This window comes from Diadema setosum, chromosome 20 (assembly GCF_964275005.1).
Source record: "Diadema setosum chromosome 20, eeDiaSeto1, whole genome shotgun sequence".
NCBI classification, from domain to species: Eukaryota; Metazoa; Echinodermata; class Echinoidea; order Diadematoida; family Diadematidae; genus Diadema; species Diadema setosum.
Genome location: NC_092704.1, coordinates 4,965,514 through 4,991,067, shown reverse-complemented (window position 1 = coordinate 4,991,067; position 25,554 = coordinate 4,965,514). Strand labels below are relative to the sequence as shown.

Below are 25,554 nucleotides of genomic sequence, written 5' to 3'. Positions count from 1 at the left end.
TAATTGAATATTTCACTCTTTTCTGGTAAGCATGATGTATTGAAATTTTAGCTCACGATAGGTAAAACTGTATGATTTCCAGTCAGCCTAAAAGTCAAATTTTCAATTTTTTATTGGTACCTCAACTAAAACCTGATTATTCTATCATGCATTTAAAGTTGGATGCCAGCGATGTGTGGCTGATTTTCAAGTGATGGGTCACATATTCGATCATAAGACTGACACCAACTTTGAACGCTGTCAATAGCATCATTTTTTCAAAAGTGATTTGGTTAAAAGTGAAAAGTGTGTACAGAGTTAAAAAAAAGACATGAAGAGATCCTAATCAGAATATTCTACAGAAAACGTTTTACATAAAACAGCTAAAAATGTCATCTCTCATTTGTTTTACATTCCCAGGAAATTGATAACTCAGAGCATGTCAAAAAGTTGTGTCAAAGAGTCAAGACTGACTATGTCAACCTGTTTCACCATTTTTAGCCCTCACACGAAATTGGGGGTGTGCAGCTTTTTGTTGTCCCCGCCGAACGAGTTCGAGCAGGGGACTATGAGACGGGCTCCGCACATGTGTGTGTCCGTGGGTCCGTGCGTCCGTGCATCCGTGTGTCCATGCGTGCGTCCGTGTGTAATCAAAATCTTCAATTTGCTACTTCTCTGTCATTTATGAGCCAATTTTGATTCTGTTTGCTTTTGTATATGATAGCACTACATGGGAGCTTTGAAACTTCTACACAGAATTTCAGTTGTGACCTTTGACCTTGACCTTTGACCTATATTGTACATTTTGCTACAAAATGCTACTCCTTCGCCATTTCTGACCCGATTTTGATTCCGTTTGCTTTATGTGATGGCACTAGGTGAGAGCTTCAAAACTTCTACACAGAATTTTGACCTTTGACTTCTTTGACCTTTGACCTTGATTTTTGACCTATATTGTACACTGGCTACAAAATGCTACTCCGCCATTTCTAACCCGATTTCGATTCCGTTTGCTTTATGTGATGGCACTAGGTGAGGGCTTCAAAACTTCTACACAGAATTTTGATCTTTGACTTCTTTGACCTTTGACCTTGATTTTTGACCTATATTGTACATGTACATTGGCTACAAAATGCTACTCCGCCATTTCTAACCTGATTTCGATTCCGTTTGCTTTATGTGATGGCACTAGGTGAGGGCTTCAAAATTTTACACATAATTTTGACCTTTGACTTCTATGACCTTTGACCTTGATTTTTGACCTATATTGTACATTTTGCTACTAAATGCTACTTCCGGCGGGGACATATATTACGCACCGCGTAATTTCTACTTTTCCTTGTTGGATTTGTGGTGCGTGTCACATACGGTCTCATGTCCTGTGCATTAAAACCTCTCATTCATCTCATGTGATCACAGATTCAGGCCCTTTGCTTTTCTTTTTTCAGTTGCAGACTCCCTTACACTATACAATAGAAGGACATGGCAGTCTCATGGATTAAGATGGAGGAAGAAGATGATGACGAAAATGAAGCAGCAAAATATTCATCCCAGTGGCAGGTGATGGAAGACATCACTGAAGCAGGTACAGTGTGCATGTAAAGTAATTTCTGTCAAACTGACACAGTTTTTGTCATAAACTATTGGCCTAACAATAAGAATGCAGCCTGTATGATAAAATATAAGGCCAAGAAAAAAAATGTATGGCATATATCCCGACAGACCCTAAAATATCCTTGACCCTAGAGATTTACAGAAAAAAGCCCTTCGCTATCGCGATAGCACATATTCACTTCCATGCAGTCGCCATTTTATCTTTTTCATCTTTTTTTTTTAATGCAGTTTAGCAACTTGCTTTTATTTCATCCACGTGTGTGTACATTGCACCAACCATTCACAGGGACAGTTCATATCTTCTTTTACCCAACCCCCAGGGATACATTCCAATGCTAAAATGTATGGGCTTTGTGATCTGCATAATTATGTACTTTTAATCTTCATGAATGGTGCCAGTAACTTTTAATTCCAGATGCTTGGATTTAAACCCTAATCATACCGGGTTTTTTGAGGGACTTGAAACCATTGGGGGATGGGGGGCCTTTTTGGCCCCCCTTTCAGATCTCGGTCATGGATCGCGCGACCTCGCGAAAATTGGCACTAAGGTAGAGGCCAATGTAATCTACAAGAGTGCATAGTTAGATTTTTCAAATTCTAGTTTATGTATTTTGTATCAATTAATGTATGCTAATTTATGCAAAAATAATTTGTTTTTATTTTTTTGCCTATAGAAAAAAATAAAGCTCCAAGACTTCTAATTTTTGGTGAACATATTCTTTTCAATACCCTCAACAATGATGTCGAAGCAAAAATTTGCCTTCATAATTATTTCTTATGTATTTTATTGTTTGTTGAATTTCTTATGCATTTCTTTGATTTTTACTTTTTGTTTTTATTGTTTTTTTTTATCAAAATTTGTCACAGAAACCTTTTAAAACTAAAATGAATCATCAGCCATTGAAAGTAAAAATATTTATTTTTACATGAATTAATAGCAAAAACACAATTTGCATTGGATTTGTACACAAAATCACTTCCCCCCCCCCCCATGGGAATAGGGTTAAAGTTGTACATGTAGTATATTGTTAATAGTAAAGCATATACAATGTATTGCCACGGCCAGTTCACCTTGTCACTCCCCAAAAGTGTATTCCATTACTAGACAATTGGACTTTATGATGACCATCTTCATGAATGGTGCCAGTAACTTCTAATTCTTTACCATGTATGTCTTTCAATACCCACTTCCAGAAGAACGTGATACCAACCCGTGCTCAACTTCCTCCATTCCAAAACTGGAGAAGGAGAGAGAGGTCGTGGTCAAGACTTACAAGCATCCTCTGCGTGAGGAGTGTGGAGAAGCATTCACAAGCAATGAAGATTTCAGACAGCACCTAACAAGACATGGATCCAGACACAACCAAGAGAGCCCCACCCCACCAAGTGATGATGGTGATAGGAAAGTAACCAACATGCATTATTCTCATACCATAAAAGTGGCATCTGATGACAAAGTGGTTCTGGTCCAAAGGCAGCAACTTCAAACTAACCAAGCTGATGGTTTGACAGTGTTTGATGACCCGGTAAATTCCATGTATACCACGGAGACAATTGTCAAGGTTGAATCTTCACTGCCAGGAGACCTCCAGATACAAGCAAGCAACCATGACAACTACCATGACTGTGATGGTGATGAATTTTGAATTTTTAGCAATGCAAACCTGGCAAGAATTAAGTTAACTATCAAAATGCTACATTATGTAAAGAACTGTTCAGACATGTGGCAGATAGATATTTTGACAAAGGATATGTGCATTGTAATAGTGAAGATGCTTTTAACAATATTTGAAATTAGTTGGGAGAGTGAGAAATCTTGCTGTTCTAAAGATTAAAAAAATGCTCTACATTTTTTCCCTAATCATCTTGAGCTTGAGGCCTCAGTTTTGTAAAGATAAAAGCTTCCATTTTTTTTTTTCAGTAGGAAGAATTTCGATATAAGAAAACAAGCCCAAGTCAATCCACAATGCATTTATTTATCCCAATACTAAAATGTATAAGCCTTGTGATCTGCATATCGTCGCTGGGGTGACAAGACCTTGTATCTCAAATTTTGGTGAAAATGACTTTTTTGCATTAGTGGTCAAATAATCGGTTAAGTGATGTCCTGTCCAAATCCCAGCTGTCTTACCCCAAAAATGAAGCCACCACGGCATGTCAAAGGAACGGCTATCCCATTCAGTATAGTGCTTTGGCCGCCATGTTTTTTGGCTCTCCTGAACATTTGACATTTTTGAGATACGAGGTCTTGTCGCCCCAGCGACGATATGTACTTTTAATCTTCATGAATTGTGCCAGTAACTTCTAATTCCAGATGCTCGAATTCAAAGTTGTTGTACAGTGTATATTGTTAGTAAAGCATTTCTTGCCAAGAACAGTTCACCTTTATCGCTCCCCAAAAGTGTTTTTCATTTTACTGAAATGAATGGACTTTATGATGAACATCTTCATGAATGGTGCCAGTACCTTCTAATTCTATACAATGTATGTCTTTCAATGCTCATTTGCAGAAGAGTATGATGCCAACCCATGTTCAACTTCCTCCATTCCAAAACTGGAGATGGAAAGAGAAGTTGTGGTCAGGACTTACAAGCTACCTCTGTGTGAGGAGTGTGGAGAAGCATTCACAAGCAGTGAAGATTTCGGACAGCACCTAACAAGACATGGATCCAGACACACCCAAGAGAGCCCCGCCCCACCAGGTAATGATGGTGATAGGAATGTAACCAACATGCATTATTCTCAAACCATAAAAGTGGCATTTGATGATGAAGTGGTTCTGGTCCAAAGGTAGCAACTTGCAGCTTACCAAGCTGATGGTTTGACAGTCTTTGTTGAACTGGTAGATTAGATGCCACTGAGACAATTGTCAAGGTTCAAACAAACACTATTTATTGAGAGGACGCCAGTCGCAATGTGGTATAGACTGATTTCCAGACCCTTTGCCAACTGGACTCTGCGGTGACAAAGTCGCCGCCCCACGGTGGTGTCGTCGCCTTTGCAGAAGGCACCTTAAACTATGCTAGTTTTCAACGTTGAGAGTGTTAATATCCTGAATATTGAAATAGTACGGACGGGGGTCTGGAAGCCAGACTAAATTTGGTACCACATTAAGCCCAGTTTGTGTTTACAGTGAGAAAAGGCTGGGCTCGGTCGCAGCTTGGCCATGGCCAAGACTACCTCCAGAGCTTGGCCAAATACGCGGCCAATTTTGGTACCGTAATGAACGGTTGAGCCCGGCCTTTTCACTCACTGTAAACGAGGTCTAAGTTAATCCACAATGCATTGAATTTAAGGCCTAGTTGCATGCTTGAAAATGAACTTTGTGACTTTTTTGTGTATTAGCAAAAAAGAAATATACAGTTTTATGAGCTGTTATTTTTATGAATTTCAGGAATCACAGTTGGATCCCGAATTTAACAACACGTGAAAATGTCTCCATGTGCTGTGTTAATAGAGCGTCGGCATCAATTTGTAAATTAGTCACGAAAATGTCTATGGCCCTGTCATTCGCCCAAATATCTGTAAGCGAAAATAACAGCGTATACAGTAAATTTTATATGTGATTCTGCATCACAAAACCAACAAAAAGTCGCCAGACACAGATTCTTAGTTTAGGGCAGATCCTGAAAGAACAGACTCTAAGCTTTAAAATGATGTATAGCTCAAGTGAAATGGACTCTCCTAAACTATGTAAATATTGGAAAGAAAGCACACACTCTGGAAAAGGGTGAACCAAGAAAAGAGGCTTTGAAGAACAGGGTCTCTCCAAGTGCTTAATCTTCACCAAACCATGCTAGCTGAGCAATGAACAGGACAAAATACAGGGTGTAAACCACTGGAGCAACAACAATGAAGAGAGTATCAGATTAGGCTGAAAATATATGCTTTATCAACACATTCTGTTCATGATTAATGCCAACTTTTAAAGCATTAACGTTAGCCCTTCAAAAGTTAGTAGACTTGAAAGTGAAAAGTGTGTAAAAGGGCTTTCAAGAAATGAAAAGGGTCTCTTAGGCTGCGTTTATCAACTTTCCCCTGTTTAAACGGCTTTCGATAGCCCTTTCGATAGCCCTTTCGAAAGCCCTTTCCATAGCCCTTTCGAGAGCCCTTTCCAAAGCCCTGACTGCCTGTACTATTAATGTGCCGCTTGTTTTCTAAGAAGGGACGGCGAAAAGCAATTACCATCATAAAGACATATCTTCCTTTGAGAGTGACGAGTCATGATGCAATGTCACATGAATCAATTGTCTTCCTATCTGTGAGGCAGCTCCAGTTTAGCACATACTTCAAATATTTCTGAGTGGCGGCATGAGACTTTGGCTGCGTTTATCAACTTTCCCCTGTTTAAACGGCTTTCGATAGCCCTTTCCAAAGCCCTTTAGAAACGGCTTTCAAAATAGTTGCTTTTATCAACTCTCTTCGCGAACACGATTTTTTAACTGGCCTGTCACTGCACAGCTGCATTGCGCCATTCGACCCGAGGAGAAGTACAAGTACTGAAGTACAAGACTACAAAGCCGTTTCAAAACAGCTTTGCGTTTATCAACTTCCAAAAGGCTTTTACAAACAGGTTTCTGATAACCTGTTTAGGAAACCTGTTTGGATCGTCACAAATTTCGGGCTTTCGAAAAGGCTTTCCGAAAGGCTTTCAAAACAGCTTTGCTTTTATCAACTCGTGAAAATTCCTTGAAAGCTGTTTGGATAACCTGTTTCTGCCGAGAAAGGAGAGTTGATAAACGCACCCTTTCGTAAAAGGCTTTCCTAAAGGGCTTTGCGTTTATCAACTCGTTTATCAACTCGTTTATCAACAGCTTTGCGTTTATCAACTCGTAAAAATTCCTTGAAAGCTGTTTGGATAACCTGTTTCTGCCGAGAAAAGGAGTTGATAAACGCACCCTAAGACATACCTGATCTCACATTATACTCTACTTGAAAAAAACAGGGTTGTAGAGAAACTGCTGAAAATGCACTTTCCCATTCATTTTAGGATCCCGACTTAAAAAATAATGTAGAAGAACGGTAGTTCTTTCAGAAAATATGAAAACCCAATATTGACTTGGTTGACCCATTTTACCTTTATTGAATCCTGACTTGAAATCAAGGGGTGCGACTTTTTGTTAGCTCACCTGAGCTGAAGGCTCAATTAAAGGACAAGTTCACCTTCATAAACATTAGGATTGAGAGAATGCAACAATATTAGTAGAACACATCAGTGAAAGTTTGAGGAAAATTGGACAATCGATGCAAAAGTTATGAATTTTTTAAATTTTTGTGTTGGAACCGCTAGATGAGGAGACTACTACAGCTTGTGAGTCATATGCGTACAACAGTATAAAGAAAATGTAAAGAAAATTCAACATATTTTCACTTTTTTCGCATAATAAAAGAGCACTTGACTTGCCTCTTTCTAAAGGCAGGGGGAATAATATTACCCATAACATTTGTCGGTAATGAGTCGGGGGTATGTGTACATTTTTCAAAAGATAACATTTTGTGAAATTTTCTTTATATTTTCCTTATATTGTACGCATGTGACATCTAAGTTATTCACACACTGCAGTAGTCTTCTCATCCAGCGGTTACTGCACAAAAACTTCAAAAATTCATAACTTTTGAACGGATTGTCCGATTTTCCTCAAACTTTCAATGATGTGTTCTACTAATATTGCTACATTCTCTCAATCCTTATGTTTATGAAGGTGAACTTGTCCTTTAAGCTATTGCGATTGCTCTTCGTCCGGTGTTCATCATCAGTCGTCCGTCGTGCATACATTTTTTACATCTTCATCTTCTTGTTGATAACCCCTTGACTGATTTTCACCAATCTTGGCAGGTAGCATCCCTAGGGGAATAGGATCTCAATTTCTTCAAGTGGGCACCATACCCCACTTGAGGGGCACAAAAGGGGCCCAACCCCCCCCCCCCAAAAAAAAATTAAGGAATCTTAAAAAATCTTCTCTCTAGAACCAGAAGTGATAGAGCTGACTTAATACTATGAATAAGTAGGCCTACATTGATGACTGTAGTTTCAAGTTTGTTCATGGGGGAATCAGGGGTGCCCCCCTTGGGACCCAGGGCATGGAGGGGAGTTTAGAGGGGTCTTAATGGGGCCCAAATTGTACATTTTCATATTTTTCTTGAAAATGCCATGATGAATTTTCACCAAAGTTTGCAGGTAGCATCCCTAGGGGGACAGAATCTCACTCCCATCAAATGGGCACCATGGCCCACCTGGGGCCCCAGGGGCCTGAATTGGGGTCTAAATTGTGAATTTTCATCTTTTTTCTTAAAAACTCCAAGATGAGTTTTCACCAAACTTGCCAGGTAGCATCCCTAGGGGGACAGAGTCTCAATTCCATCAAATGGGCACCATGCCCCACCTGGGGGCCTCAAGGTTCTCTATCCACCCCCCCCCCCCCCCCGACCCAAAGGAGTGGGTGGGATTGGCCCAAATGGTGATGTAAATTGTACATGTTCATCATTGCTGAAAATCCCTTTATGAATATTCACTAAACTTGACAGGTAGCATGCCAGGAGATTAAGATCTAAATTTGTCCAACAGGGCACCTTGCTTCTCTCTGGGGACCCAAGGGGGCCTAATTCCCTCCCCCCCCCCCCCCCCATTAAGGAATATTTACAATAATTCTTGTCTAGAAGTATTGATGACTGTACATAGTTCCAAGTTTGTTCATTGCAGATCCAGGGGGAACCTAGATTTTCATCTTGCTGAAAACAGCATAATGGATTTTCACCAAACTTGGCAAGTAGCATTCCTATGGGGATAGGATCTCAAAGTGTTTGAATGGGCACCATGCTTTTCCTGGGGTCCTAGGGGGTTCAAAACTTCCTAAATTAAGGAATATTAAAAAATATTCTTCTCTAGAATCAAAGTGATATTACTTTAGGTCTTTCTTTTTCTGCAAACAGCATAATCCAACATTCTATAAAGTACAGGGTACTTGGCAGGTATTTTTACCACTGTGAAGGAATATGCAAATAGACACCAGCTCTGAAAGCTACCCCTCACATGTTTCCAATGTTCTCAGGTAAGAATTACAAGAATGCATGGAAGGCGAACTTGCAATACTCAGGTGAGCATGAGACCCCCAGGTCTCTTGTTCATTTTGTGACGCACGGTCACATATATGTATATTCTTACACTCAAATACTTTGTGTGATATTTGTGACATAAAGATATACTAAAGAACACTAGAGCGCGGACTGCGTGTGGCGCGTACGCAGTGCTCGTGTGCCAAGTTGAAGAGGCCGCGCGCCATCTTTGTCCGGGCAGCGCAGTAGTAGTGGGACTCGTCTACACAAGCGCTCAAACACATATTAGTATATATGCATTGTACTTGTCTTTCATCAAGAAGATGAGGGGGTCGGAGATGAGAGAAGGAAACAACTCAAAAATTTAAGTTGCTAGCAATCTCTTATTATGAGTGGTAAAGAAAATGAAAATTAAACAAAATTTTACCTTATTCTCCACGAGGTAATACTTTCAAGCCGACCAACACGACCATGGTCCATGCAATACAATGGGTTCTCTTGATCTCCAGACAGCCGGGTGCCCCCTGTGATATGATAATTGCCGCAATTACATCAAACTTTCCTAAGCTGCGTCAGTCTTTGTACTGTGAAATAAATTCATTCACATTGTCTGGGATGGTTTGCTGCCCTAAAACAAGTTCCTTAATGAAAGAAATAAAGTTGATCGTTTGTCCCACGAAGCGAGGTAAACACAGAGGTATGAAAAGTGTACGTATTCATACCTTTGTGTTTACCTCGCTTCGTGGGACAAACGATCAACTTTATTTCTTTCAGTCTCTACCACGATGAACATCTTTCGTATGAGTTCCTTAATGTTTGCAATTAATAATCGCCTGATTATTCCCCATTCCACAACATTTCCTTGGTCAGTAAATATTGCTTGGACGCTTGGTTGTTTTTGACATATCTTTCAGTGAACAAACGGCCATGATGATGCAAAACAGTTTTCAGAAACAGGCCACTTAACATTTTGACCAGCTGGTTTCCATGATCATCTTCTTGCGACTGGTCTTGCTCCGAGAAGTGTTCGCTTAAGTCTATGAATACTGTTTCTCTTACAGAGGACACGACTTCAGTCTGGATTTGCTTGATGAGTTCATTCGAAGTTTTCATTGGGCAAACTGTTGAAAGTGTTCTCCTGGGAAGAAAGCCCCAAAAGGGGAACACTTAATTAAATGTCCCATTTTAAAATCATTTTTATAAGTATGTGTAGGCATATTGGTTCCATGACACATGCTCCAGCTTCAAATGCTAATGTTGAAGCTTACATAAACCCTAACCCAAACCCTAACCCTAATCCTAATCCTCACCCTGCCCTGAACCAAAAGCCCAGTCAGACCCATGAAGCTAACTCTATTTTCAGAGAGATGTCAATGCTGTGTCACCAGGCATATATTACGTATACTAGCTTTTCTCACACTATCACCATCGTAAAATTAACTGCTGGTATAGCAAAGGGTGGAGAAACAATTTTTTTTTTTTTTTTTTTTTGGGGGGGGGGCCTCAAGGGCCAAATATGGCACTTAGAAAAGAACACTTTTTAAAATTAAAATGGGGAGTTTTGGGTTTTTTTTTAAATTTTGAAAGGGGGCAAATCCTCCCCCCCCCCCCCCCCCCCGTTCCGCCGACCTTGCATATAGTTATGTGTTGGCTATCTAGTAGCACTAGATCGAAAATGGCTAAGGGAGGGAGGAGTTCCCCCTGACGAATTTTGCAAGACCTTTTCTTTTCTCTTTTCTTTTTTTTTTTTCTTGAATCAATCTGTATAAGTAAATAAAGTAATGCAATTAATTATTTCTCAAAATAGTCGAGCGAAAATCGTATGAAAAAATGCAGGTTTTACGTGAGCGGATCAAGAATTTAATTTGTAAAAGAGGGGCCCTTTCACCCAAATCCCAAACCCAACATAGATCTATGCTACTTTAAGTAGAATTTGAGAATTTAAGAACACTTTCAATTTTCCAAACTCCGATGCAGACTTTGGCATAGCGATGCTAGCCTACTGCCAGGTTGCATTCCATCGTCGATCTCCCTGTATGCTCCGCTAGCACTATACGTTATCGGTACGGTTGCTGGTCCATATCTAGCTCGCTCCATCCAAATTTGCCCGGACCAAAATGGTGAACTCCTCCTTCTATCGGTCACAGGGATTTTACAGAGTCCGCCCTCTAGTGTTCTTAGTATATATCTCTATGTGACAAATGTTGTCTTAAATTGTATGACTCCTTTGCAATAGATGATGCTGTGGACACCAGAGTCCAAGGTGGAGCTGATGCTGAGAAAAGTTTGGCATCAGAGGCATCCAGTCACATGCAGTCTGGACCTGGGAAACTTAGACCACTGGCCAAGGTCCTGAGTATGTGTGCCAGAACAGACACTTCGGTGGAATGCAACTCTGGGTCTCATGGGAATGTGCCTTTGACCTGCAGTGAAGAGTGTCGTATTTGTGGAGGCCATTTTGCCAATCTTGCAAGACACATGCTACTACATGAGGGGCAAAAAATATGGCAGTGCAAGTGGTGTTCAAAAGACTTCTGGACAAAGTTGGGCCTGAACAAGCATGCGAGAATAGTTCATCCTGAAGAAGTACAAATACATTTTGGGCAAGATTATGTACACGCTCCTAGAGAAGGTGAAGTACAGAATGGTGTGCCAGAGCAGTTTCCAAAACCCTCCATCTGCCACATTTGCCGGAAGTCATGTGGAACACCTTATAGACTCAAGAAACACATGCTCATCCACAATGAAGAAGCGCATGCCGAATCATGCCTACTACATGGATCATTCCCCCTACCCTCTGTCAGAGGCAAGTCAAGTGTTTTTTTGTTATGCAAAAAAAAAAGTGAAAATATGTAATATTGTCTATATATTTTCTTTATTATCGTTCTACACATGTGACATCACAAGCTGTAGTAGTCTTTTCATCCAGCAGTGACTGAGCAGAAAATTCAAAAATTCATAACTTCTGAACAGATTGCTTGATTTTCCTCAAACTCCCACTGTATGATGGATTCTCTTGCTGCATTCACTCAATCTGCATGTCTATGAAGATGGACTTAAAGTTACATTGATTGTACTTGGAATACAACACGGTACACGGCATTGGTACCTACTCTGTCCAGTGCAAGATCTCATGATTCCAAGTTAGCATAACTGTACAGTGTCGGGCAATTGTTAACGACCCGACACTTTACAGTCATGCTAACTTGGAAATATCGAACTGCACATTACTTGAATATGAGACCAATCTGAAGCAAATGATTTTTACACAACAATAAATAATGTACTCTTAAATGCATCCCACAAGGATTGGAACATTCATCCCCCAGCATTCCCACTGATTTCCACTGATCAGTTACTACATTTGTAGCCATCCCCTTGAATAATTAGAATATATAATTGGAGCTGTTTGCCTCATGACAATAGACATGAAACTTATACCTCTGATAATTGTGAGGTTGTTGTGACTTTTATGATACTGAGATAGAAGTTGAAAAATAAAATACTTTTAGAGACTTTTCAGAGAAAAAAAAAAGGTTCAGAAACATTGTTTTTTTCTGGTCTCATGTGTTACGGCAAAGATTTTCTTTTCTTAATTATGAATGTCAAGGTCATTCTTTTCATTTTTCTTCTTTTTTTTACATGATTATACTTCTCCTAGATAACAATCACCATGATGAAGTGTAGTACAATCAGAGGCCATTTACACTATTTTTCAGGCCACAAAGGCCTTTGAAATGTCCCATATATACAACGTGTAATTATCTTTGACTCGCCCTCTTTCAGAATTGGCCCTCGACTAATTTATGTCTGACGACCCTTTGTTGGTCTTGTAGTGCAGGGTCACTATTAAAGTACAAGGTTTTCCACACAATCCTGCACAAAGAATCTTGATGCACACAATATTTGGTTGTTTTAATGTCTTTTCCTGATGATATGTCTGATCATGCTACTCATTCTTGTATTTTGAAATCTTTCTTTCTTAAAAGATGAAAACCATGAATGTAATAACACTGATTATGGTATTAGGGAGGGAACCATTGTTGCTTGATAATGCAATACAACTAGTTTTATGTCATTTTATTTCAACAGGTGAAACAAAGAACCCTGTTCTGAATGGTGATGAGGATTCTGTGTCGCAGACAAGCACTCTTAATCAAAGTGAAATCCAGAGAAACTTTTATGAAGCAGGATCCGACCAACATTGCAACTCTGCACGTGTTGCAAGTAATGCAAAGTGCCTGGCAGTGGCAGGGGTGATGAATGACACACAATCAGTGGACAGTGAGAAGACTAATACAGCCCCATCAGCCTCGGCAGGGCAAAATGTACCAGTAGAGGATAAGGAGGGGCTGGTTTTCCTAGCACTTGGTCTTAGAGGAGAAAGGCTTACACACGCTGCAGACCCCCAAGAAAAAAATCTTACCAGCCATATATCAAGTGATGCCTACAACCCAGATTCCTTCAGTGAGACTTTAGGGGAACGCCATCATGTGTCACAGAAGAGGATGAAATTGCACAAACACCAAGGCAAGCGGAAGTCAAAGGGACCCAAGCACATTCCTGCAAGAAAACGGTGCAAAGTGCGCGGGAAATCCACATCAAAGAAAAATATGCATCACCACTTGAAGGTGCACACAGGTGAGAAGCCATTCCGATGTGAGGTTTGTTCAAGGTGCTTCTCACAAAGTGGGCACCTCAAACGACATATGTCTGTACACGGTCCCAAGCATGCATATGATACCTGTAACCAAGATTTGTTTGGTTTGACTATGAGGGCAATCTATCGTGATGTGTCCCAGGAGAGGATGAAATACGAACACCAAAGCAAGTTCCAATTAAAGGGACACAAGCACTCATTTCTGAGAGAGCAGTGTAAAGTGTGTATGAATTTTGTATTAAAGCACAATATGCATGACCATATGAGGGTGCACACAGGGGAGAAACCATTCCAATGTAAGGTTTGTTCAAGGTGCTTCACACAGCAAGGTTCCCTCAACCGGCACATGTCTTTGCATGATCCTAAACACTTTTATGCAAGAGAGCAGTGCAAAGTGTGCAGGAAATCTGTATTAAAGCACCATATGAGGGTCCACATGAGGGTGCACACGGGGGAGAAGCCATTCCAATGTAAAGTTTGTTCAAGGTGCTTCACACAGCAAGGTTCCCTCACACGGCACATGTCTTTGCATGATCCTAAGCACTCTTATGCCAGAGAGCAGTGCAAAGTCTGTGGGAAATCTGTATTAAAGCGCTATATGAGGGTCCACATGAGGGTGCACACGGGGGAGAAGCCATTCCGATGTAAAGTTTGTTCAAAGTGCTTCTCACGAAGTGAGTACCTCAAACAACATATGTCTGTACACGGTCCCAAGCACGCATATGATACCTGTAACCAAGATTTGTTTAGTTTGACTATGAGGGCAACCTATCGTCATGTGTCCCAAGAGAGGATGAAATACAAGCACCAAAGCAAGTTCCAATTAAAGGGATACAAGCGCCCACATCTAAGAGCGCAGTGCAAAGTGTGTGAGAATTTTATATTAAAGCACAATATGCGTGACCATATGAGGGTGCACACGGGGGAGAAACCATTCCAATGTAAAGTTTGTTCAAGGTGCTTCACACAGAAAGGTTCCCTCAAACGGCACATATCTTTGCAAGGTCACATGCACACATGTGATAAAACTAACCCAAATTCGTTAAGTGAGACAGTGAGGGCAACCTCTCTTGCTTTGTCAAAGAAGAGGATGAAATCACATGAACACCAGAATATGTCCAAGAGGGATGGATGCAAGCACTCTTTTGAAAAAAGAGAGCAGTGCAAAGTGTGCAGGAAGTCCATATTAAAGACATGTATGAGGATCCACATGAGGGTGCACACAGGGGAGAAGCCATTCCAATGTAAAGTTTGTTCAAGGTGCTTCGCACAAAGATGGTCCCTCAAACGGCACATGTTTTTGCTCGGTCACATGGATACATGTTATACGACTGTCCCAATTTCGTTTATTGAGACAGTGAGGGCAACCTCTCTTCATGTGTCAAAGAAGAGGATGAAATCACATGAACACCAGAATAAGCCCGAGGGGGAGGGATCCAAGTACTCTTTTGAAAAAAGAGAGCAGTGCAAAGTGTGCGGGAACTCCATATTAAAGAAATGTATGAGGATCCACATGAGGGTGCACACGGGGGAGAAGCCATTCCAATGTAAAGTTTGTTCAAAGTGCTTCTCACAGAAAAGTTCCCTCAAACGGCACATGTCTTTGCTCAGTCACATGCACACATGTGATACAGCTAACCCAAATTCGTTTAGTGAGACAGTGAGGGAAACCTCTCTTGATGTGTCATAAGGATGAAATACGAACACCAAAGCGAGCCCCAATTCAAGAAACACAAGCGCTCGTTTTTAAGAGATCAGTGCGAAGTGTGTGAGGAATTTATATTAAAGTGCATTATGCGTGACCATATGAGGATACACATAGGGGAGATACCATTCCGCTGCAAAGTTTGTTCAAGGTGCTTCACATTAAAGGGGGACCTCAACCGGCACATGTCTTTGCTTGGTCCCAAGCACAAATATGATAATGCTAACCCAGATTGGTTTAGTGAGACTATGAGCACAAGCTCTCTTAATGTGTCAAAGAAGTGGATGAATTCATATGAAGACAAAAGCAAGCCCAAATCGAAGAGACGCAAGCAAAAGCAGTGCAAAGTGTGTGTGAAATCCATATTTCAGCACAATATCAAAGCTCACATGAGAGTGCATATGGGGGAGAAGCCATTCTGCTGCAAAGTTTGTTCAAGGTGCTTTCGTTTTGTTTATTCATTCCAATAAAATCCGTGGTTACAAAACACACAAAGCAATAATCAATCGAAATTGACTTATTACAGACAAAACATAAATAAACTAGTTTTATCAAAATTAACAATTAACTTATTGCTTTTAAACCAGTTAATAACTTTTTCTAACTCAAACTCAATTATCCATCAAATTTTCAGTCCGAAATGGGGCGTAAAATAAAGTGGTATCATCTGCATATAATGTGAAATCAAAGCTTGTAGAAGAATGGATTATATCATTGATATCATATCAAAAACAGCAAAGGACCTATAGAACCTTGAGGGGCACGATAATTAATTGCAAATAAAGGTGAAGAACACTGTATATTGAAAACGGTTTGATAAATAATCTGAGAACCATTTTAAAGGGGTCCCATGAATACCATAATAATGTAATTTATAGAATAATATTTCATGATTTACAATATCAAAGGCCTTTGAAAGATCCAGAAAAAAATCCAAATGCAAAATTATTCATATTCAAAGCTTTAACAACTGTATCTTGGAGTTTTATCAGAGCATAATCAGTCCCATAATTTTTTTTTCTAAAACCATACTGACTATTACAAAGGATATTGTTAAAAGACAAAAAAAAAAAAAACCAATCATATATACATTTTTTTAGTATTTTTGAAAAACTTGGTAATATTGATATGGGCCGATGATTATTAAATGAATGAGATTCTCCTCTTATATACAGGTACTATCTTAACAATATATATATTTTTTTTGGAACTGCACCTGTTCATGGAAATAAATTGAATATATAATGTAAACTGAATATTATTTGTTTCATTATGTATACATCATATGAAAAACTGTTTTTCAATGATTTACAAACTTAATCAACTCAGATTCATCTATGGGTTTTAAAAATATCAACTTGGAAGAGTGATCTGTGAGGTAAGTATCAAATGAAACAATACATGTCACATTATCAGACAATGAATCTAATGCAGTGTTACAACAGTTTTCAAAATGAATATTAAAGGGTGTGTACAGTTCTGGTCGAGGTGAGGATTTAGCTTTTAACGTTTTGCGAGATATTCAGAAACCACTGTATGAGATATCAAAGAGCATGCAATTCTAAAGGGTATCAAAAGTTTATTTGATGAAAATCGGTTTTGAGATGGCTGTGATATCCAAAAACAAGGTGAAACAAAGATCCTAATAAAGCTGTGATAGATATCTCAGCCATTTCAAAACCAATTTTCATCAAATAAACTAAAATTACATGCTCTTTCATATTTCAGAAGAGGTTTCTCATTATCTCACTTAGAAATGTTCAAAACATGAATCCCTTACCTCAACCAGTACTGTACAATCCCTTTAAATTCATTTGCTATTACCTGAGGATCATTTATTTCCATATCATCACTTACAAAATAATCAGAGAAATGTTTCTTAGATTTTTTTTTTCAAAATATCATTAATTATTGACCAATAAGTGCTACCTTTGTTATCATTGCTATTTTCTTACATTCTTTAACAATAAAATGTTTTTTTTTTTTTTTAGCTTGACGTAAACAATTGTTCACTTTATTTCCATACTTTTTATATTTCCTTTCATTTATAACAATTTAATCTTTCAAAAATATCTTATAAAATTTATGTTTTTCTGTATATATCTTAACAATTTTGGGGTAATCCATGGTTTCCTTATATTACACTTACGGACATTACTTTTCTTCAAAGGCAAATTTCTGTCTACTACTGAAATCAACAAAAGCAAAAATATATTGTAAGCTTCATTTGCATCAGGAGTTGAATATACGGAAGACCAATCTAAATTACTAAGTTCTTGTTTTACCTTTTTCAAACCTTCATCTGATATTGTGCTGAAGACTTGTCTCCTCGGCAAAATACTTTCGACAAGACAGTTTCGTACTCGCGCGAACTGTGTTGCAGCATCAGCAAACGGAGATTTATCCCCATTGAAATCGACGACCGGGCATCTTTAGACCAGATCTGTCATCAAACTTCAGATTAAATTCACATGGAGTATAACATTTGTATGAATTGGATATTTCTAAGAAGTGAATCTGTGCTTTCAAGTGTATTACTCGTTTTGAATAATATAAACACAATTTTTGATCAAATATTCAGCGTAATTGAATTCATTATAATCAGTAGTATTGAATACTGTATTTGCACACATTTATATCTTAATTCTGCAAGTTTTGAGAAAAGCATGGATGAAAATGAAATATACACACACAGAGACATCACAAGAAACATGCACATTAGGATTCATTCAAGAACACTACTGGAATAAAGGGGAAAAAATCAGACACAAAATTTAGTAAAACACAAAAATCACATAAAAGAGTCAAAAAGAGTTCAAAAGTCTTTGAGTATGCAGAAGATAAAGTTAAAGTTCCACCAGGAGATAAGATGGTCGAGACTTGATGTTAAATGTCACAGCTTTTTTTATGTCTTTTGTGTTGTGGACCAGTCTTCTTTGGTTATTTGTTCCTTTTAGCAGCACGTAGATGCGACTGTCTCTGCTCCATGCCTGTTCAACCTTTTCATTTGCCCTTGCCTCACTGAGGAGTTTCAGGTTCCGTGCTGTCAGATCCTCTACGATTGACATCCTCTGACCCTTGAGCTTGCGGCGCTTGGAGATGAATTCCTGGCGAATCCTGTACGATCTGAATTTCACGATGATGCCCCTCGGGTTGTCTTTGCTCTGTTCCCTCTTCGGTCCAACTCTATGAGAACGTTCAATGTCCTCCAGCTTCAGGTCTGTGATCTTTCGTCACTTTCAGAATAATGGCATCAGTGTTTTCCTCCGGTCTCTTGGGGTAGCCAAATAGACAAACGCAGTTCCTTCTGGAGTATTGTTCCTGGGCATCAAGCTTAGCATCCACCGCCTGTATGCTGTCTTTCTGGTCGCTGACCTCCTTTCGGAGGTCAATGAACTCTCTGGACTTTTCATTGTTGCTCATTTCAAGGTCCAGTATGAGGGCATTTTATTTCTCTCTGTTTCCTCCATTGCTTTTATCCGCTTGGAGAATGTTTCTTCTACCAAAGAGATGAAGCTTTTGTTTGTAGAATGTCTTTGATGACATCTTGTGTCAGCTGGATTGAATCAACCCGGTCAAGTGTAGATTGAGATCTGCATGGTCTTCACAGTAAGCTTGTCAGAGGACATGTTGGGCACATTGCAGTCTTGACAACCAGATTAGGACAATGATAACAATGATCAAAAGGATTCTTCAAAGGCGCATTCAGAGAGGCTCTATGGTCCAGTGACTAGCACAGACAGAGTGTTAGTATGCAGTCTTCTCCAAGATACAGATATTCATGATTTTTAACATTTGGCCATAAAGTTCTAAAATGACCTTTGTTGTCTAAAATTTTTGTTGAATATTTAATGACCAATAGTTTCAAAGAACTTCATTAAACTTGAGTAAAGTGATGATGAAATTTTGACCACTATGTTACATTTCGTGCCCCAACCACATGGAAAGACCCATGTATGGTTGGACCTACTACTAATCGACCGCCTAATGTTTATTTGCTTGATCAGGATATTTAACACTGAAATTCACGTAAAAAACTTGACCTACGTGATTGAGAAAATCCAGCTTTATCAAATGCCATTGTTCCCTTTTAGATTCGAAGTTTCAGTGCAAAAATATCGCAGACGAACTTGCGTGGCCTCGTTTCAGCTCCCCACGGTAAATCACGTTATTAGGATCGACCGCTGTTTTTGCATTGACAATGCACGCAAACCGAGTTGTATTGAACACCGTGTTTTACGAAGCTTTTTAGAAGCCTTTTAGAAACTTCCATAGACATTACATTGTGCTGTCATTACAATTCGGTGAAAATATTCATTCAAAATTTTGTCCTTGATTAAAACCGAACAGTGAATTATCGCGTTTTCCCACACCATCCTCAACTACATTCAAAGCCAATTCATTTTTATGTGCTTTGCGCGCAGAGAAGTGCGTACTAAGTGTTCAGTGCGCGAATTATACGCGGTCGGTTTCAATAAGGGTGGTCGATATGTAGTAGGGCTACCATACATGTTTGTATGAGTAGGCAAGGTTTGCCTGTCAACTTTGGGTACTGTACATGCAAGGTCAAAGTTTATCGAAGATCAAGGTCAATTACACTATATCCCTTAAGTGTATGCCATGCTTGAATATCAAATAAAGATTCTCCAAAGAGAGTTTTGAGACATGAGGTCAAAAGTCATGTGAAAATATCACAATTTCACTGTTTTCTTAAGGGTCAAAGCAAGGTTTTAATGCAAAAAAAAAAAATATATATATTTTGCACTTTTAAATTACACTCTTTCTCCATACCTTTAAAATTACTCAATGCATACACTTATAAAAGGGTCAGTCAGAAGTTAAGTAAAAATCCTAAATTCCCCAAATACATGTACCTGAACTCTTTCATAGACAATTATAGCAAACCTACTTCAAGGAAAGTGAACATTCAAGATATTTCTGACAAACTTGTCATTTCATTATTTTGCCAGTTATATGAAACTGTCATCACACATTTTGAAGACATTGTCCTATACACCTATTGGGAGAATCATGCATTATGGCAGAGGCATCAGCCGCCATAGCGACATTTCTAGTTTACATTATTATACTTCCCCGAGATAACAATCAACATGATGAAGTCCAATATAATCAGAGGCCATTTACATTATATTTCAGGCCACAAAGGCCTCTGAAATGTTCCATATACAACGTGTGAGTTATCTTTGATTTGCCTTCTTTCAGAATTGGCCCTCAATTAATTTTATGTCAGACAACTTTTTGTTGGTTTTGTAGTGCAGAGCCACAAAGTACAAGGTTTTCCACACAATCCTGCTCAAATGTTGATTCACACAATATTTGGTTGTTCTACCTTTTCCTAATGATATGTCAGATCATGCTACTCATTCTTGTAATTTGTAGATGAAAATCATGAATGTAATAACACTGATTATAGTATAAGGTAGGAACCATTGTTGCGTGATAATCAATCAGGGAGGTGCTGGAGAAGGAGAGACAACTACTGCTCTCCTGTGAAGTCCTGCGCGGCGCCGCCGAGAAGTTATGCGTTCAACGACAGGTGTTACCCATGTGCTTTGACAAAAGAGAGCATCAATAATCGGGACTAGCGCTCTCACATCTAGAAATACTTGCCCCTACTGCAATTCGCTCTCTCTTTCAATGTGATGGCAACAATGAATTTGTGTAACTTGAATTGGAGCAGCGAACCAAAATGCAGTGTAAAACTAACAATTTTAACAGCAAATAGTTTAAAAGCACGCTGGAATACGCTTTAGCGGAATACTGTATTTGAAAGATCAAAATATCCCAGATTAAAAGATAAAAAAACTAACATGTGCAAATATGCACATTATAGAAAAATATTAGGTTTTTAAGAGGGCCTAATTTTCCTTTCATTTTGAATTGCGCATTACGAAGAAACTAGAAATACATGTTTATGATATTGAATTCTTTCCTAAACTATTCTAAATCAATTCGAGTATTTCATTTAAAATTTTACGGTGAAATAAAACTTGTAATTCAACGAAAGGTGAAATGCGTTCTTCGTCTCCGAACTTCGTCGTGCAAACCAGAGCGGTGCCGAGCATGACTTCAAAGCGTAATGGAATGCTAGACATCCCATTGTAATGCCTTGAACCCAAACATGTGTTTGCATGAATTACGAAGATTTGCCACTCCATCTCTGTACACACCTCCCTGAATCAATACAACTAGGTAGTTTCATATTATTTTTTTTTTATTTCAACAGGTGAAACAAAGAACCCTGTTCTGAATGGTGATGAGGATTCTGTGTCGCAGACAAGCACTCTTAATCAAAATGAAATCCAGAGAGGCTTTTATGAAGCAGGATCCGACCAACATTGCAACTCTGCATGTGTTGCAAGTAATGCAAAGTGCCTGGCAATTGCAGGGGTGATAAATGACACACAATCAGTGGACAGTGAGAAGACTAATACAGCCCCATCAGCCTCAACAGGGCAAGATGTATCAGCAGAGGATAAGGAGGGGCTGGTTTTCTCAGCACTTGGTTTTAGAGAAGAAAGGCTTACACAGGCTGCTCACCCCCAAGAAAAAAATCTTACCAGCCATATATCAAGTGATGCCTACAACCCAGATTCCTTCAGTGCTTTAGGGGAACCCCATCATGTGTCACAGAAGAGGATGAAATTGCACAAACACCTAAGAAAGTTCCAATTAAAGGGACACAAGCACTCATTTCAGACAGAGAAGTGTAAAGTGTGTATGAATTTTGTATTAAACCACAATATGCATGACCATATGAGGGTGCACAACGGGGAGAAGCCATTCCAGTGTAAAGTTTGTTCAATCTGCTTCTCAAAAAAAAGATCCCTCAAATGGCACATGTCTGTGCATGATCCTAAGCATGTTTATGTAAGAGAGCAGTGCAAAGTCTGTGGGAAATCTGTATCAAAGGGCTATATGAGGGTCCACATGAGGGTGCATAAGGGGGCGAAGCCATTCCAATGTAAAAATTGTTCAAGGTACTTCACATCGAAATGTTCCCTCACACAGCACATGTGTTTGAGTGAACCTCCAAAGGACTTTTATGCCAGAGAGCAGTGCAAAGTGTGCAGGAAATCTGTATTTAAGCACCATATGAGTGTCCACATGAGGGTGCACACAGGCGAGAAGCCATTCCAATGTAAAGTTTGTTCAAAGTGCTTCACACAGCAAAGTTCCCTCAACCGGCACATGTCTTTGCATGATCCGAAGCACTTTAATGCAAGAAAGCCATTCCGATGTAAAGTTTGTTCAAGGTGCTTCTCACGAAGTAAGTACTTCAAACAACATATGTCTGTACATGGTCCCAAGCAGGCATATGATACCTGTAACAAAGATTTGTTTTGTTTGACTATGAGGGCAACCCATTGTCATGTATCCCAAGAAAGGATGAAAGACGAGCACCAAAGCAAGTTCCAATTAACGAAACGCAAGCGCCCACGTCTATTAGCGCAGTGCAAAGTGTGTGAGAATGTTATATTAAAGCACCATATGCGTGACCATATGAGGGTACACACAGGGGAGAAGCCATTCCAATGTAAAGTTTGTTCAAGGTGCTTCACACAGCAAAGTTCCCTTACACGGCACATGTCTTTGCTCGGTCACATGCACAAATGTGATACAACTAACTCAAAATCGGTTAGTGACACAGCGAGAGCAACCTCTCTTGATTTGTCAAAGAAGAGGATGAAATCACATGAACACCAGAGTATTAAGCCAGAGCACACAGGGGAGAAGCCATTCCAATGTAAAGTTTGTTCAAGGTGCTTCGCACTAAAAAGTTCCCTCAAACGGCACATGTCTGTGCATGATCCTAATCATGTTTATGTAGGAGAGCAGTGCAAAGTCTGTGGGAAATCTGTATTAAAGCACCATATGAGGGTCCACATGAGGGTGCACACGGGGGAGAAGCCATTCCAGTGTAAAGTTTGTTCAAGGTGCTTCGCACATAAAAGTTCCCTCATCCGGCACATGTCTTTGCTCAATCACATGCACACATGTGATACAACTAACCCAAATTGATTTAGTGACACAGTGAGATCAACCTCTCTTGATTTGTCAAAGAAGAAGATGAAATCACATGAACACCAGAGTAAGCCTGAGGGGGAGGTATATAAGCACTGTTGAAAAAAGGAGCAGTGCAAAGTGTGCAGGAAGTCCATATTGAAGAATGAATGAGGGTCCACATGAGGGTACACACAGGGGAGAAGCCATTCCAATGTAAAGTTTGTTCAAGGTGCTTCTCACACAGATGGTCCCTCAAACGGCACATGTCTTTGCATGGTCCCACGCACAGTTGTGATACGACTAGCCCAAATACATTTAGTGGAAACAGGACAACCTCTCTTGATTTGTCAAAAGGATGAAATACAAACACCAAAGCAAGCCCCAATTCAAGAAACACAAGTGCAGAGCTGTGCACAGTGTAAGAATTTTATATTAAAGCACATTATGCGTGACCATATGAGGGTGCACACAAGGGAGAAACAATTCTACTGTAAAGTTTGTTCAAGGTGCTTCACACAGAAAGGTTCCCTCTTACGGCACATATCTTTGCATGATCCTAAGCATGTTTGAGTAAGAGAGCAGTGCAAAGTCTGTGGGAAATCTGTATCAAAGGGCTATATGAGGGTCCACATGAGGGTGCGTATGAATGGGGAGAAGCCATTCCAATGTAAAGTTTATTCAAGGTGCTTCACACAGCAAGGTTCCCTCACAGGACTCGTGTCTTTGCATGAACCTAAGCACTTTATGTAAGAGAGCAGTGCAAAGTGTGCGGGAAATCTGTAGGGGAGAGCGGGGAGAAGTAGGACATTATTCAAGTTCACCAATTTTCTTCTTATATCTTTTTATAGAAGAGAATGATTACATTTCCTTTTGGACTTGCATGAAGGTTGATATGGTAGGTTACATAAGGAGCCATAAGTTGGGGGTGGCATTGTTCTCAATTTCTGCCGTTAACCCGTTGAGGACGGTTTGATTTTGCTACAACACGGGTTTCCCATAGATGCTTGCCCGAGTATACTCGGGACTCGTCCTCAACAGGTTAATGAAAAGAAAAAAAAAACTTACTTTTGGAGAGAAGTTGAACCGTACGTGGGTACAGGGGACAACGGCAAGGGAGAAATGGGACGGTGGGAGTTAAGTTGGACATCCTTTAGATATGTCAAAGTTGGAAAGCATAATGAAACATTGGTAATGAAAACAGTCAAACATGCTTTAAAATGATCTTTATTTCAACAAAACAAGTTTTAACATCATGTTTGAAAATGTGCTGTTTTGTTTCCTGAAGAAATTATGTCTAGCAGTTAATAAAAGGCCTGCTGTATCTCCATTTTCTTTATCAGTCTTTACATTTTCTTTTCAGAATATATTAGCTGTGAATTTGGGTAATAAATATTGTTTTATTTAACTTTCATCTTAATATGTCTGTTTGTTGTGTATGAACTCCAAATACATGTAATGGTATTCTGACTATTTAGCTAAATACATTGTATGAGGGACAAATGGGACACATTGTCGGCTGTTCTTTCAGCACACAAATACACACACACACACACACACACACACAAAATGACAATCTGCCCTGATGACTTCATTCTAATCAAATTTATGTTGCAGTTGAGGGGAATCTTTAAAAAAAAAAAAAAAAGAATGGGGTTAAGGTTGCTGTAATGTTACCTCTTCTATTCTTCACATGCCAAGATATGTCCAGCTTGCCAGTGGTGGCATACAATGTATGAGGCTTCTGTCCAGTTAAGCCTGCAAAACTCATGACTACACAGTTTATGTTTCACATTAAAGTACTGTGGCTGTTTGCAGATCAAGTTAATATTCCTAGTGTACATGTATAATGACAGCCATATCTAGTGAGAGTTTCATGAATGATAACTCTGACCCATTTATAAAGACTCTATTTGAATTTAATGTTTGAACAGTATTGATTACATGTATGTAGAATCTGCCTCATAAAATCAACACTTTGATGTTCTGACATGTAAGTTTTCTTTAGTTCAACTGAAGTGAACGTCATGCATGAAGATTTCCATACAGGTACCTGTATTGTCTGTCCCAGAAGGTTTTGCTATATTGAAATGTAGCCATTTTTATATGCGTTTTGCAAGCAATCCTGCTCAAAGAATGCCATTACACACACACACACATTGCAGAGTTGTTTCAGCTTAGTTTCCTGTGGTTCTCCCCATAGAAATATCAGATGATGTCACCTACTCCAGTTTTAAATAATCTCTTCTTAAGGATAAAAAGCCAGGGGTATACTGTATAAACACTGATTATCATGCTGTGGAGAGAACCATTAGCACTTTATACTCTTAAATGTTGCCATACAAATGTACGTATCTGCATGTACGAGTGATACAAGTTTGGTGTAATTTTGTTATTACATGTACAACAAGAAAACCCTGATCTGAATGGGAATGAGCATTCTGTCTCTGGAACAAGCAATCCTATATGCAAATCAAAGTGCCAAGAGACTGTGATAAAGCAAAATCACAGATGTTCC

General features: G+C 39.3%; 1 protein-coding gene and 1 pseudogene across 1 annotated transcript; both read left to right on the top strand.

Moving 5' to 3' along the window:
* Window positions 1–1,461: 1,461 nt before the first annotated feature.
* LOC140244030 (uncharacterized) lies at window positions 1,462–12,762 on the top strand. The gene is made up of 5 exons (XM_072323682.1): window positions 1,462–1,564; window positions 2,788–3,225; window positions 4,104–4,295; window positions 10,883–11,463; window positions 12,739–12,762. Exons 1-5 carry the CDS (start codon window positions 1,462–1,464, stop codon window positions 12,760–12,762), a joined length of 1,338 nt encoding a protein of 445 aa, XP_072179783.1.
* Window positions 12,763–14,201: 1,439 nt separating this feature from the next.
* On the top strand, window positions 14,202–21,308 carry LOC140244029 (zinc finger Y-chromosomal protein-like; annotated as a pseudogene).
* The last annotated feature ends 4,246 nt before the right edge of the window (window positions 21,309–25,554 follow it).

Excerpts from the sequence above, each read along its gene's own strand:
- LOC140244030 (XM_072323682.1), top strand. The coding sequence starts at position 1,462 with ATGGCAGTCTCATGGATTAAGATGGAGGAAGAAGATGATGACGAAAAT. Across the intron at positions 1,565-2,787 it reads GGAAGACATCACTGAAGCAG|AAGAACGTGATACCAACCCG; the intron begins GTACAGTGTGCA and ends ACCCACTTCCAG. Across the intron at positions 4,296-10,882 it reads AGAGAGCCCCGCCCCACCAG|ATGATGCTGTGGACACCAGA; the intron begins GTAATGATGGTG and ends CCTTTGCAATAG.